The sequence below is a fragment of the Gopherus evgoodei genome, chromosome 10, assembly GCF_007399415.2.
Source record: "Gopherus evgoodei ecotype Sinaloan lineage chromosome 10, rGopEvg1_v1.p, whole genome shotgun sequence".
In the NCBI taxonomy this organism is placed as follows: Eukaryota; Metazoa; Chordata; order Testudines; family Testudinidae; genus Gopherus; species Gopherus evgoodei.
Genome location: NC_044331.1, coordinates 8,602,841 through 8,618,276, shown reverse-complemented (window position 1 = coordinate 8,618,276; position 15,436 = coordinate 8,602,841). Strand labels below are relative to the sequence as shown.

At 48.7% G+C, this 15,436-nt stretch overlaps 1 protein-coding gene across 2 annotated transcripts in view; it reads right to left on the bottom strand.

Moving 5' to 3' along the window:
* The window catches only part of ADAMTS17 (ADAM metallopeptidase with thrombospondin type 1 motif 17), a 265,553-nt gene extending 250,815 nt beyond the window's left edge, over positions 1-14,738 (bottom strand). The window contains exons 1-2 of one of the 2 annotated variants that reach the window (XM_030578668.1): positions 14,665-14,738; positions 13,310-13,647 (exon numbers count right to left, since the gene is read on the bottom strand). In XM_030578668.1, coding sequence (XP_030434528.1) covers positions 13,310-13,647; positions 14,665-14,734 — 408 coding nt within the window. In that variant the 5' untranslated portion in view covers positions 14,735-14,738. Of the gene's footprint in view, positions 1-13,309; positions 13,648-14,664 lie in introns of those variants that run through there. The other variant, XM_030578669.1, reaches the window with a different exon arrangement.
* Between the last annotated feature and the right edge of the window lie 698 nt (positions 14,739-15,436).

The following is a 15,436-nucleotide window of genomic DNA, read 5'->3' as shown; positions in this document are numbered from 1 at the left end:
TCAAAGTATTCAGCAGCTAACATGAAAGTTGGAGTGGTGAATCTGTTCCTTTCAAAAGTTGTGGGAGCACAAATAAGCATTTTTTCTAACATTTTATAAAAACACTTTACGAACATCAGGGAAAAAAACCTTCTCAATATTAGGATATATTAAACTACGGAGCCAGAAGAGTCTCTGACAAGAAGAGGTGAAAGCTCCAGTGATACTTAAAAACTAGATGAGAGAAAGAACCGACAAACAGAACAACCCTGGAACAGCAAAAGGAGATGGGTAGGACTCAGTGTTCAAATACTGCATGGTTTCAGAGATGAAACAGACCAGGGGCATATGGTCTTGGGATGAACAAACTAGCTCAGAAAAGCCAGAAAAAACCTACCGAGTCCCCAAAGTATAAATACAAGGCCAGATTCTCACCTAGCAAACTGGTCTAGCGTTTTGTGGAGTACCCACAATAGCTGGGGGAGGAAGGGGGGGCGCTACTGGAGGTTAAGAAGATAGAGAACCATAAGGGTGGTAGAAATGAGAACCACCAAGTACAGGCTAGTGGATCAGCCAAAGAGCCAAGTGTGCTGGAAAAGACAAGTTTTGGATGAGTCAGGAGGCCAGAGCCAGGGAAAGGGAGACAGATTTGGTGGGGTTAAGAGATGAATGATAATGGAAAGGATGAGCCTCTTACGGTCTGGATAACGCTGAATGTGCTTCAGACACAGACCTAGACGGTCAGGTGCTCTTCTTCTTTTTTAACAACTCTGAAGACACCAGTAATAAACTCCCATTGGCTTTTTCTTTGCTGGACTTTATCTGAAACACTAAGTTTGTACATTTACTGTTACTCAGCATGAACCCCCCACTCCTATAAAAGGAAAGAGCTGCATCTCTCAGGCATGACATTAGAGTAGATTTCCCTACTTATGGAATCCTATTGTCATTGTCTACATGACAAAATTGTATATGTCTTTGATCCTCTTCATTTAATTTCCAGAACACAAGGTGAAGGAGATGTCAATTATATTCTCTTAACCTATTTGCAGTGCTGTCTAGTGGACAGAGCACTGGACAGGGACTTAGACCTGGCTTCTATTCCCTGGTCTGCTACTGGCCTACTGTGTGACAAGAGGTAACTCACCTCACTTCTCTGTGCCTCAGTTTTCCCATCCTTAAAATGGGGATAATGATACTGAACTCCTTCGTAAAGTGCTTTGAGATCAATGGAGGAAAAGTGCCAGGCATTACTTGCCATGAAAGCTGAAGAAACCCAATATTTAGGTCCTGTTTCCGTAATACTTTAAACAGAATTAAAAACTCTGTGTCCTGAATATTCTGCCCAAAATGGACTAGTACCAATTGTCGCCCAACAGACAATCAAGCTACACTCAAGCCCCAAAGTAGAGCAGACAAGGATACAGGTGGACTGAAGGTCTCAGTTTCAACAGAACTTTTGCCAAGAACAATCAAGAGTTTTTACTGCACAAATAAAACTGTCGTAGAGTGGCAACGTATGACCTACAGGGAAGTCTTGATTTTTTCCTCCTCTAACATCACACATTTTATTAATTCCTCAAGGACACTTGGAAGATGGAAAAAGGGAGGCTTGGGGGAGGACTTCATTTTCAAAACAAAAAAGTTAATATGAACATGGCTCTAAGCTGTTCTGAAAAGACGCACAAAGGAGACATGTTATAACCACATATCGATGCACAGATAGCCATGCAAAATCAGGGGCAAGCACAATTCCAAAGGGGTGCTGCAGTCTCAGGCAGGCTGTGCCCCAAGTTTTCATTTCATGAACAATAACCGAACTGATTATTTTGATCATTTCAAGGAAACCAGTTACTTTAATGGGATTGAACTCGTCTCCAGCATTGGTAGTGAACAGTCTCTGCGAGCTCACAAGGGCCAGGCCAGGAAATGTGTGTAAACAGAACTGAGCCTTACTCAGCTACTCTCATTGCCCCAGCTGAACAAACTGCAACCAAGTCAACACACACCAGAAGTAGAAGAAGGGCGAGATTCTATCTGCTGTGGCTCTGCGAGATGCGGTGCAGAACTCACAGCCAAGGGTGGCTTTGTGTTCTCCCAATTATGAGCTTCTCTGCTGCCCTTGGAGTAACACGGAGGGCCCTGGGGCCTGTCTGAATACAAGCAGCCTTCCCAGGCTGCCCTTGGGGCCACAGCACAGCCCCAAGCCTTTGCAATGTTTCAGCTGCAGCGCTGCCACCAGCCCAGACTCTTATGCCGGGTTGGCGAGGGCGTGCTCCAAGTCTGTCTTCCACACTTCCTGCACCAGGGGAATCCTCTACCAGCTGGATCCAAGACTTATTAGAGCCCCTTTAAGCCATGCCGGCTCTTTAACTGGCACAGAGGGGACAGAGTAGGGTGAGGATCTCACCCTAGCCTGAATTTTTTAAAACGCTCTCAGTTTTTACTCACCCCGCTGGAGATTACTAACCCTAGGGAGAAAAGGCGTGTTGACAATCTGGTTTTTCACTTCACTCATTCATCAATTATTTTGATTACTATAAAATAAACAGTTTTAAAAATAGGACTTTTTACCCAGTAGGATCCCTTGAAAGTATGCTACGCGTCTAAGGGTCCGATCCAACTTCTACTGGAGTCAACTAGAAGGAGCCTATAAACCCAGCACACGCTAGACTGGCCTTTAGTGCATGTTAGCTTGATTTAAAAAGGGATCGGGTTGCGTTCAGCTCTCTGCGGGCACACTTATGCAACACCCACGGTATAGGGAAAACGAGACTAGATGGGTGTTTTCAATGCGTTCTATGCCAGTCAGGCAAGCATCCAAAGAAGGGATCTGCACGTACGTGCTAGTGCAGGACACTGAACTGCTGACTGCACTAACATGATTTAAAATGTACGTGACATACATCCTGTAAATTCTGTTTCCACACGTGGCGCCAGATCCTGTGCTCACTTACATCTGGGCCACCCCACTGACAGAGTCTGGCTGCGGATCCCCATAAAAGGATTTTCAGCTAGAAGCTGCTAACTCTTTCACTTCTGTAGAACAGGGATCGCCAACCTTTGGCACGTGGCTCGCCAGGGTAAGCACCCTGGCTGGCTGGGCCAGTTTGTTTACCTTCCACATCGGCAGGTTTGGCCAATCGCGCCTCCCTGGCCAATGGGGGCGGCGGGAAGCACTGCTGGCTGAGGGATGTACTGGCTGCTGCTTCCCGCCGCCCCCATTGGCCTGGAGCAGCAAACCACAGCCAGTGGGAGCAGCGATCGGCTAAACCTGCAGACACACAGCAGGTAAACAAACAGGCCTGGCCCGCCAAGGTGATTACCCTAGCGAGCCGCATGCAAAAGGTTGCTGATCCCTACTATAGAACATCTAGGAATTGGAGAGAACTGAGCACCCAAATGCAAAGTCCTCCCAAAATCAGAGGCCACTTTCGAAAGCTTGGGATTTCAAAACTCTTGGTGCTCCAAGTCAGCCTTTCCCAATCCTTACACAAGGATAGCAATGACTTCCCTACCTAAAAGGAGGGCTCCGAGGGAAAGTCTATTTATGCACTCTACAAATAGATTGAGACCCAAACGGAAGATGCTATTTATGAGCAAGAATTACGGTTATATGTGGGTCCTAAGGAACACCTAATAGTTTCACGGAACTTGCTCCACACTGGAGTTTCAGAAGAATGATAGTTTCTTATCTTTAATAACTAAGTGGGCTTTGCCAGGATCATTTTGAAGAAAGCAGTAATTCTAGCTTCCCCTATGATGCTCTCCACTACATGCATTCCTTATTCCAACCTTCCTGCTGGGAGGTAGCCCTGACCCCCACTCCCTTTTATTTTTTTTCAATATAGGTTTTAATTATATAGAAGAAGGGTTGTAAATCTGGTACTTTGGTACTAAAAACCACACCAGAGCTCCTGAAACTATGCCAGCCACTTTCTCTGGGGCCAAAAATATGTAAGAAAAAGTCAGTTTCATCACCACCTAACATTAGCCCAACTTTCTGGCATCAAGTGCAAAAATAATTTAAACCACTGGAAAGTCCTTATGTTTCACATTTGCTCTGGAATTGCAAAAAAACTCTTTCCGCTCAGTTATGGAGGGAAAGAGCTACACGTCTCTACCCTGGCACGGGTTAAGAAGGAATCTAGGATCTAATCCTACAAGCTTATTAACTGGAATATGAGGTATGGAAAGTTTGCAGGATTGGGCCCATCAAATACATCTAAAGGGATTTACCATTTCTCCCAAATTTGCCTGTAAGAAGTGCTGAAGGCTTTCTGGTTTACTCAGGGACATAATGACCTAGTGCCTTGACTATTGACTGACTCAGTTCATTTATTTACTTTTTTGCAACAAGTACTGTTGTTCAGATTGACTCTTCCAAATCCAGTCTTTAAACCAGACATCAGCATCAGAGCAAGGCTATACTAAACTGCCCCTAACTAGCTCAGGAATGGAAAGGGGGCTGGTTTCTGGAGTTACTGAAGTCAAACGATGCAACATCACTGCTGGGGCTGGTTTTTCCAAGTCTCTGGCTGTGGAATTCTCTTCAATCACTCCAATTATATAAAAAGTTTCATATGTGTCAATTTAGGTTTACTGGGGAGTCGGGGGAAGAGATCACAATCTTAGATACTTCCTGTGGTCTGTATGCTGCTGTTCTCAAGGAAAATATGTAAGCAATAGCATGACAAGCAACATCATTACATCAGATAATGGCACAGGTTGGGTCTGCTGGAAGGCAAGAAGCCGTCAGCCAACCGCCTTCGAACACCTGAGACATGAGAATTATCAGAACAGAAAAATTCAGTGTGAGGACTGATTTGCAGCTCCACAGAAGCTCTAGAAATTCACTGTCAGAGGTATGAATCGAATTTGGACTTTACAATTAGTGTGACAGGCCATTACAACTGACAGAACCACGCGGTGCAGTTAATATTCCAAGGCTGGAATAGTTTCACCCTCACAAGGCATGCAAGTGAACTGCCAAGTCAATTCAAACAACAAAATAAAAAGACGTCCACCCTTTCCCCAGCCACACCCCACCCCAGGAACAATAATGGTTCCCTCCATTGCCTTCTACCCAACTTTTAATCGCCAATCAACTCAAGATGGCTCACCAGCAGAAAACGTCCCATTCCTTATTTCTTTATGTGATCAATGAGGAGTTCAAACACACGCACAGCTTCCCAGTGGCTTGCATACACAGTGAACAGTCATGCAAGAAAACATCTGCGAACGCTAATCTAGTCTATTGCTACCAGGAGTTAATCACCCTCCTGGAGTCTACGCAGTATCTTGTTTGCCACTAAGGCCTGGTCTACACTAGAAAAGGTGGTTGGTTTAAATACATCAGTCAAGGGTGTAAAAAATCCACCCCTGAGCAGTGTACTTAAACCAAGCTGAGTCACTGTGTAGAAAGCAAGTATCAGAGGGGTAGCCGTGTTAGTCTGGATCTGTAAAAAGCGACAAAGAGTCCCATGGCACCTTACAGACTAACAGACATATTGGAGCACAAGCTTTTGGGGGTGAATACCCACTTCATCAGACACATGTGACGAAAAGAGCACTAGGTTGCTGGAAGAATTCATCTGACGACTTAGCTACCCCCTCTCAGGGAGGTGGATTATTAACCATGCCAGAGATCGGCAACCTTCGGCACACAGCCTGCCAGGGTACTTACCCTGGTGGGTCGGGCCTCCCGCTGGCCACAGTTCGCCACTCCAGGCCAATGGGAGCTGTGGGAAGCGACAGTCAGCACATCCCTCAGCCGGCACAACTTCCCGCAGCTCCCATTGGCCTGGAGTGGCAAACTGCGGACAGTGGGCGCTGCAATCAGCCGAACCTGCGGATGTGGCAGGTAATCAAACTGGCCCGGCCTGCCAAGGTGCTTACCCTGGCGGGCCGCGGGCCAAAGGTTGCCGATCCCTGAACTACATCAATGGGAGAACCCCTCCCGTCAGCATAGGTAGTGGCTTCCCTGAAACACAACTGCAGCGGAGCTATGCCGCTGTAGCATTTGAAGTGTAGACAAGCCCTAAGCCCTTATCTACACTCGGCTTTTGGCGGTGATCTCACACCATTACACCGCCACTGATGGTAGCAACAAGGAACTGCTAGTGTTGACCCAGCACTGGCATTCCGTGAAGGCCATTCACCAGCATTTTTACCGTTGTGTCCTCCAGACTTGCCGCAGGTCCTGGCTACCGCAGCATGCCCATCTTTGGCTATTACTAGGGTGCTACCAAATTCCCGGCCATGAAACACGTGTCACAGACCATGAAATCTGGTCTCCCATCATGAAATCTGGTCTTTTGTGTGCTTTTACCCTATATCACACAGATTTCATAGTGGAGACCAGCATTTCTCAAACTGGGGGTTCTGACCCAAAAGGGAGTTGTACTGGGGGGGCTCGCAAGGTTATTTTAGGGGGGCTGTAATATTGCTCTCTTTTCTTCTGCTCTGCCTTCAGAGCTGGGTGGCCAGAGAACAGCGGCTGCTGACTGAGGGCCTAGCTCCGCCGGCAGCAGCACAGAGGTAAGGGTGGCAATACCATACCATGCCCTCCTTACTTCTGCGCTGCTGCTGGCAGCGACGCTACCTTCAGAGCCGGGCTCCTGGCCAGCAGCCGCTGCTCTCCAGCTGCCCAGCTCTGAAGGCAGTGCCACCGTCAGCAACAGCGAAGTATGAAATTTACAATTTTTAAAATCCTATGACCGTGAAATTGACTAAAATGGATGGTGAATTTGTTAGTGGTAAGGAAAGGATGGATGATTTTTCAGTACAAACTAGAGTAGCCAAAGCGCAATAGTGCTAATTAGAGATGGAAATCCAAACTTCCAGAAGTGCACTGCATATGGTTCTGGTCCAGACCACATGCTAATACAATCCAACATTTAGGCTGTTTGTCCCACCCTTTTCAACACCATAACATCACTTAACACCATCCATAGAAAGGTAACAAAATATACATTTTAAAAAGTGACCTGCAGAGGATTTTTTTAATTGGGCTTGCCTTTTTTTTTTGTTGTTGTTTTTTTTAATTATTCATGCTGAATACAGGAAGTTTGCTTTCTTTTCCTTGCGTTGAACATTCCTGATTTTTCCAAACACATTGTTTTGTGGGAGGATTTCTCGGAGGGTGATTTTTATACTTGATGAGCCCAATCCTGCAAACCTTTTGCAGGAGGGTCTCTGAGATGTATAGTGCAAGCTCTCTTTTCTTAACTGGAGGGGCAGGGGTGCTGAATCTTTAACAGAGGTTTCCCTGCTCCTAAGTGCTCATTGGCATTGCAGATTAATTACACAGGCACGCACACAGTTTTAAAGTCTGACGGACTCCCTTCCCAACTGCTCAGCTGTGACTCTGAAATGTTTTAATTTCCACACGCTCTCCAGTCACTCCACACTGCACAACCAGGCTTCAACCCAGCTGATTGGGGCCTTCTCTGTGTATTTCACCTACAATTCCACTGTCACCCAGAAGAGTTCAGCTGGGGTACTTTTACTGTCGAACCTCTGGATTGGGCTCCCCAGAGCCAGCAGCTGAATAGAGCAAACTCTCTCTGCCATCACCCAAGCATGATGGCCTTTCCAAGGAATTTAGTTACTCCTGCAACTTCCTGTCTGCCCATAAAGAGAAGTCACTGAGGTGGGAGGAGGACTAACGATAGACATGGTCAATATTCCTACCTACTGCAGCTAATTTATGGGTGCCCTGTCTTCATTTCGTCTGTTGCTCAGAAGTCCTGGCCATCACGCTATACCAAGCAGCATTTGGTTTTATTATTTCCACCCGTGTAGCTCCTCCCATGCAAGGTGGGGAAGAAAAATTCCCTTCCATTTCTCTAACTGCACAGACTTTCTTGCAACTCATCTACTGTAGCTTGACTACTTCATCTTCAATTCGCCAGCAGCAGAGCATGCTTAGCCCCTCGGAGGGCAGGGCCCCTTAGCTCTCTACTCATCTTTCCCGAACAATGCTCACCTGACTGGGTCACATTTTCAACAGTGTCTGGCCGAATGCTTTATTGTCTCCTTTTGTCCATACTTGCCAAAGCTTGTCCACATCCATCTAAGGAAGAATGGCCCATGCAAAATGCTCCAAAGCTTAGCTGGAATGGCCTCATTGCTCTGCTGTTCTTCTTCTTTTGTGTGTGGAACTGGAAAGAAAAGAAGTCCTCTTCTCTCTGCTGAATATGGAGGACAAAGCTGGAAAACCTTGATGGTTTCCCAGCTTTTAGTTTATTCCTTCAAGTGTAACTTCATCACTTTGCTTCATCGTACAATGGGAACCTCATGGTTTTTATTTGACCAGCTTTTGTACTATAGGTAATCTGCTACCACTGATCCACTTCGCTCAAAGGAGGCTGCATAAAGTCTTGCTTGAACGCAAAGGGGCTGGAAACACAGTGTGGAAAGAAAGATAAAGGATACTGGTAGAAGGAAAGGCTGAATCTTTCACTTACGTCTTAGCTTCAGGAATACATGTATTTGTATCCAAACCCCCCAGCCTCCAAATTTTAGAATGGGCCAAGCAATTCCGACAAGTCTCTGGATCCAAACCTGCCCCAGTGATTTTGGTTTCAGGTTGGTTTCTAAACCAGAACAGACACCACCTCAAAGTCAGTCTAAACCTAATACACAGAAATGACATCCTCGGTTCATCTCTAAGCGCAATCACTTAAAACACTGGCCAAAATTCAAGGCGCACATAACCAAAACCACCTTCACCATTGCCCTGCATACTTGGCATGTTATCACCAAAGTATAAACATACTAATCAAATGTGGAATGAATAGTGTCTCATGCTAGCAGTTCACATAGACTCTGGCTGGAACGAGAAGGGAAGGAATTAATACTTAAAATGCAAGCTTTGAAAAATCCCAATTCCAAATGGAGACATGTTGAAATACTACCACGCTGGACACCATGAGGCAAATTAATGACCGAAAGTCACCTGCAGACAGGGTTCACCTTTTCTTTTACTTGAAAGATGGGGGTTCATGGATCTGTATAGCTGATAAGCCTGCTGGCCCTCAGGGAAGAGACTGTGGCAATTAACACATGGAAAGCTCAGCATTTAAAAAGCTGTACCTGTTCTCTGCTATGGCTTCAACCACAAGAGTAACAAAAACACAATGGAAGGCAGCTGTCAAGCACTGCTCTGCCAAACTCTGCTAGAGGGTTGGAATCGGTCCAGAATAAAAACAGATGAACTAGGTCCGTGAAGTTATATACAGTATCAATGAACAAAGAGAGCTCTCACTGCCTGCAGCAAACATTGCAATTTCCACATTAAGGGAAACCAGCAGTACACCATTCCACTATCTTGTCTCCGATGCTGGCTGCTACCAGGTGGGACCTACAACATTTACCAAGCACATGTTTAAAAACTTAACAGTCCCCTGCTCGCGTTATAACACATGGTCTTGCCTGTGCAAATGAGTCAACCCCTTTTATTGAGGAACAAATCCTCACGTTAAATATCACACTAGCTCTGGTTAGACCAAGGTTATCTAACCCCGCACACAACAAGTCTGTTTCATCCACACCAGTGTTTCCCAAACTTGGGACGCTGCTTGTGTAGGGAAAGCCCCTGTTTATCTACCGGTCCACAGGCGTGGTTGATTGCAGCTCCCACTGGCCGCGGTTCACCACTCCAGGCCAATGGGAGCTGCAGGAAGCGGTGCGGGCTGAGGAACATACTGGCCGCCGCATCCAGCAGCGCCCATTGGCCTGGAGCAGTGAACCGCAGCCAGTGGGAGCCACGATCGTCTGGACCTGCTGACGCGGCAGGTAAACAAACCGGCCCGGCCCGACAGGGGCTTTCCCTACACAAGCGGCGTCCCAAGTTTGGGAAACACTGATCTACACTATAACCGCCACCACTTCTGTCATCCATAGAACTGCACTGCTGGAAAATACGAGTTCCTAGTTTTCTATTGCAGACAAGGTCTAGGTGGCAGCTTGAATTAACAACCTACTGGAATGATGGTCTTGTGGTTAACGACCAAGACTGGGAACCAGAATACCTGGGTTCTAGACATGCATAACCATGGACTTCCTGTATGACCTTGAGCAAGTCAAGTCACACATGCTCTCAGTACCCTTAGACTGTCTACAAACAAGGCTGCACCATTTAACTAGAGGCACAATTTAAAACTGGGTTTAGTTAAGCAATGTAAAAGACATGTGAGTACTCTTAAATGAATGCAAAACCGGCTTATATCAAGTTATCTTAAATTGATTAGTCTACACAGGGCTTTGCATGAATTAAACTAGTTTTAAAACTGGTTCAGTTTAATTGGTGCAACTTCTACATAAACAAAAGCTCTAGTGTCGTGGTTAATGTCTCTTTACTTCATGGGGCTGTTAGTAGGCTTAATTCATTCACATTTGTGAAGTGCTCTGAGATCATTCTCCCCATCTCTCATGGCTAACTAGGTGACAATGTCATGGCTTTATCCAACAGATGAGCAATAATCCCAGTATGCCGATGTACTCTCTCTCTCTCTCAATATGTTTGCCTCCACCATTCCCAGGAACAAATGCATAGGTGGCATAAGTATTTGCAATGCCCCCGAATTTACCCATGTACAAGGAGCAATTTTGACTACAGGAGTCCAAGTCACTGTTCCCTGTAGAACTTATTTATTTTCTGAACCTAATGTCAGTTAGCTCCAATGGCATCATTTTGATGCTTGTTTAGAATTCATAAATGCTCTAGAAATATCATGACTAATTTGCAGAGTAGAGAACAAAGATGAACTAGTCTAGTTCCACCCACCACCCTCCCCTGCCCCAACTTTTCCACTGGGAATAATGCCAACTTTTTTCACTCCTCCTCACTCACTTCCAGATCTCAGGCAATTAATACTGTCTAAAACTACATTCTCCTTTCAAAAAAGTTCTCTTCCTTGCCTGTTGTACTTTTTAGCTATGCTACAATAGGTATTTTTAAAAGTCCAGCACTTCATGAATGGGATTAACAAAGCATGCTTCGTGGCAAACGTGCAGAGCTGTCAGTGAAAAAGCTAGAACCAGAGAGATGGGTTTTAAACATCAAAAAGCTTTTGGTGGTATATGGCTCGGTTTACAGTGTCAATCACAAATGTGCTAATATTCAATATCTTGGATACAGTCTTTTACCTGAGGCACAGCGCCCTCATATGGTTCCAAAGGAAAGCATCAAACTCTGATTAATCCATGTGCTGAGCAGTTTCTTATTTTCAAATCACTTTGGATTAATTGTTTGCCAATAGATCTGTACTTGAAACAATAAGCAAAGCCTCCCAGTAAATGTTCCTATACTTTTCAGAAATCAAAGTTACCAACATTAATTAAAAACCAATAAATGTCCCAAACACCCGAGTACTCAAACCTCTAATGACCAAGGCAAAAGATCAAGAAACGGGAAAGTCATCCTTAACAAGAGTTCCTTTTACTGCTTGAAGGGCAAGTGCACGATTAAGATGCAATGCCAACTGTATTTCACAGATTGCAGTCTGGTTAAACAGCACAAGCAGTCATCCCACCCCAGATTATCAATGCACCTCTCTTTAAAAGGAGGCCCGCACCAGTTTCTAACTCAAGTTTCTCAGGCAGCATGATGCTCTCCCATTGTATTACAAACCCAACCATAACACTTAATCCTTCGGTGGAGAAATTCTGCCACCCAATGTGCAAAAAGCATCGTAGTGTCATTAAGCAGTTTATTCCACAGGCTATTCTGTCACCGACAAAGCTATCGGGTATCTCTAAATTGCTGTTCCAGTGCAGAAAAGCAGATATTCATGCGTACTGGTCAGGAAAGGGCCGATGGGAGGAAATGGGTACAGATAAGGAGTCTAATAAAGAATCCAGACTCATGTTGTATTCTTTGAGTAAACATTGTAAGGGGTAAGTGCAACCACAAGATGATGAAATAAATAGACTCAGGTTCCAGCTAATGATACTTAGCTCTTATACAGCCATTTGATCAAGACCACACAGCAAGTCAGGTGGCAGGAACATAGATTAATCAACTGAGCCTAGGGCTGAGCTCTAAAACCTGCTGCCTCTCCATGGGGAATTTTTTTTTTTTTTTTAAGGATGCCTTGTTCTGGCCAGATGAGCTGTCAATCACATACCACACGGCAGGTGACAGTCCAGCAGCTGGGTGAGAAGTAACTAGCTGCTGAGATGGTCAGTACAGGACGGGTCTTTCTGGAATATAGGTTCAAGACACCCAATGGTTCAGTACCAAGATGCATTGAGGCTACTACTGCAGAGAGCAGCACGTCACAAACCACTTTGACACATCCTAAAGAGTAGAACCTTCAGAGACTTTTCAGTGCCCCAACTGGAGCAAGAAGGCTGGGAACTCAGTCAGACAAGAGCAGGCTGCTGAGCCCCTTCCTTCCCGGAGGGCAGGTTTTGACCTCTATGTTCCCATCCAAGCAGAGCACATGAGCAACTGGGGAACAGCAAGCAGAGCAGAGAGATGCTGCCACCCACCATGTCTTCAGACGACAGAACTCCTCCATCAGCATGAAGACATTTAAACAAAAGGATTAATAATTAAGTGGGATAGGGCCAATGAGCAGAGAGAACCCTAGAACCAAGCCCCACTCTGATGGGGATCCCCCAGGCTGGAGAGGAGTCCTTAGAAACAGTCTCGCCCTGACAGGGATCCCCCAGGCTGGAGAGGGGTCCCCAGAGCCAGCCCTGCCCCGAGGGGAATCCCCCAGGCTGGAGAGGGGTTCCCAGGGCCAGGCCCGCCCCAAGGGGAATCCCCCAGGCTGGAGAGGGGTCCCCAGGGCCAGGCCCGCCCCGAGGGGAATCCCCCAGGCCGGAGAGGGGTCCCCAGGGCCAGGCCCGCCCCCACAGGGGTCCCCCAGGCCAGAGAGAGGTCCCCAGGGCCAGCCCCGCCCCCACAGGGGTACCCCAAGCCGGAAAGGGGTCCCCAGGGCCAGCCCTGCCCCCACACGGGTCCCCCAGGCCAGAGAGGGGTCCCCAGGGCCAGCCCTGCCCCCACAGGGGTCCCCCAGGCCAGAGAGGGGTCCCCAGGGCCAGCCCTGCCCCCACAGGGGTCCCCCAGGCCGGAGAGGGGTCCCCAGGGCCAGCCCCGCCCCCACAGGGGTCCCCCAGGCCGGAGAGGGGTCCCCAGGGCCAGCCCCGCCCCCACAGGGGTCCCCCAGGCCGGAGAGGGGTCCCCAGGGCCAGCCCCGCCCCCACAGGGGTCCCCCAGGCCGGAGAGGGGTCCCCAGGGCCAGCCCCGCCCCCACAGGGGTACCCCAAGCCGGAAAGGGGTCCCCAGGGCCAGCTCCCCCGGGAAGTGCAGTACCAGCCCGGCGCAGGTGCTGACGGAGGCGAAGGAGTCGCTGCGGTTCAGCACGTGGCCCGTGTAGAAGCAGAGCTGCTCGGCCGGGGGGCGGCTGCGGGCCCGGGCCTCTCCCGGCTCCTCCACCGCGAAGCCCCGCGCGAGGAAGTGCAGGTCCCGCCGGAGGTGCAGGTAGAGCTCCCGGCCGGAGGCCGGCAGGCGGAGCAGCACGGCCTCCTCCTCGGGCGGCGAGCGCCGGCGCCGGGGGCTGCTCCCGTGCCCGGCCCCGGCCGGCTGCAGCAGGTGGATCTTCTCCAGCGCCACTCGCTGCGGGATGGCCACTTCCAGCTCCGCGCCGCCGGCTGCGGGGGAGAAGCAGGGCTGGGTCACTCGCGTCCCGGCGGAGGCTGGTGCTAAGCCCACCCGCTGGGTCAGGGCGGCTCGCCCTGGGGGCACCCAGCAAACACCCCTCCCCGCTGGGCCACTGCTAGTCATCCCGCCCCGGGGGAACACTGCAGACAGAGCGGGTGCCAGCCCCCATCAGCCCTGCTGCCCACCCGCTAACACCAGGCACTCGTGGGCTGGCTCAGGCGTTAACTCCTCCGCCCCTGGGAGACCTAGGGGGGTCGGGAACACTAAACTCGACTTTTTACAACAGAGAAGCAGCCCCCCCCCCCCGACTCCAGATCTAAAGCACCAAGCCCTCCCGCTCGGCTGCAGCACCCCGCTCCTGCACCCTGCTCTACCCGGGCCCCTGCACTCAGCCCTCGGGGTTCAGCTTCAAGTCTTAATGCCCTGGAACTTCTCAACAGGCTGCAGCCGGTGGAGCCAAGAGAGGAAAATATATTTATATACAGAAATAAATTCATCTACCAAAGGCCTAAGGGTGCAGGGAAGAGGAGAGGGAGGGGGAAACATAGCAAAAAAGGCTCCTTGTATCATTACTATATATATATAAAATAAGACAGAGCCACAGTCATCGCATTTCACCAACCCCATAAAAGCCTGCGGGGAGGGGAAGCGGAGCAACTTAAAGCTGTTACCGAGGGCAGTCAGCAACTTTCCACATGAAACGTTACAGCCGCAGGACAGGAAAAGAAAATACAAAAGCCTGGAGCAATGTCTCCTGCAAACTGAGATCTCAGCCATGCAGCAGATCTGGTGCATGCCCCGAGGGCTGCAAACTCATGCAGCCAACACGCCGAAACTGCCTGCAACCAGCAACAATTAAACACTGCACGCCCTGTGCTTCTGCAGTTGCAAACGCAGCAGGATGCCTGCCCGGTCCCAGCTGCTCAGCTCCCTGGCCACCGCAGCTGTCAGAGCCAAAGGGAGAATGTGATGCCGGGGGCAGGAAGGAGCGGGGAGAAAAGCGCTACCTGTGGTGGTGTCCAGTCCCCAGAGCAGCAGGAAAGGAAATAAGAGAGGCAGGAGGGAGCCGTCAAACATTTTATTGCAGTGGAGGGGCCCCAGCGACTGGTCTGTGCAGTGCAGAAGAGGCAGCAGCAAGATCCTGGGCTGGAGTGAAGCCCTCCCAGCCTTTGGAAAAATTAATTAGCGCTGCGGACAAACCCAACGTGGTGAAAGTCCGGCCCCTCCTCCCCCTGACTGTCCCTGGTGGTGATTGGAGCTCAGCCTCCTAGAGCCACACCTCCTGCTCTCCCATTGGCCGCCCCGCTTCAACCCCGGAGTAAATAGCTAGGTTGTAAGGGGAGGAGCGGTACACGTGGTTTGGGCGCAGGGAGGGGGAACTGGCACCAGGTGGCGCCAGGGAGTGAGGCTGCGGAGAGCCCCATTGAGGTGAAGCTACCTGCACAGATGGGTTGGGGCTTGGCATGAGCATGGGGGATGCTGAGTGGGAAGGTCTATTTGCCAGCTTGAAACAGTAAGCAAAGCATTTTTGCAACTGGCAGGAGACATTCCAGGCAACCCTGATTCCCAGCTTTCAGGACGTTTTTAAATAACTTTAGGTGATTAAAAAGTAAGACAAAAATGAAAATAAGGGAGGGGACAAAAAAGAGAAACTTTCCCACCACACTGATTTTGTCCCTAAATAAATCTCCGCGTAAACTCTGTAGATGGTGCAAAATTTCAAGGCTTCTTCGAAATGCATGTTGGAAAAGTAGAGTAGAAACAATTCATACTCCACCC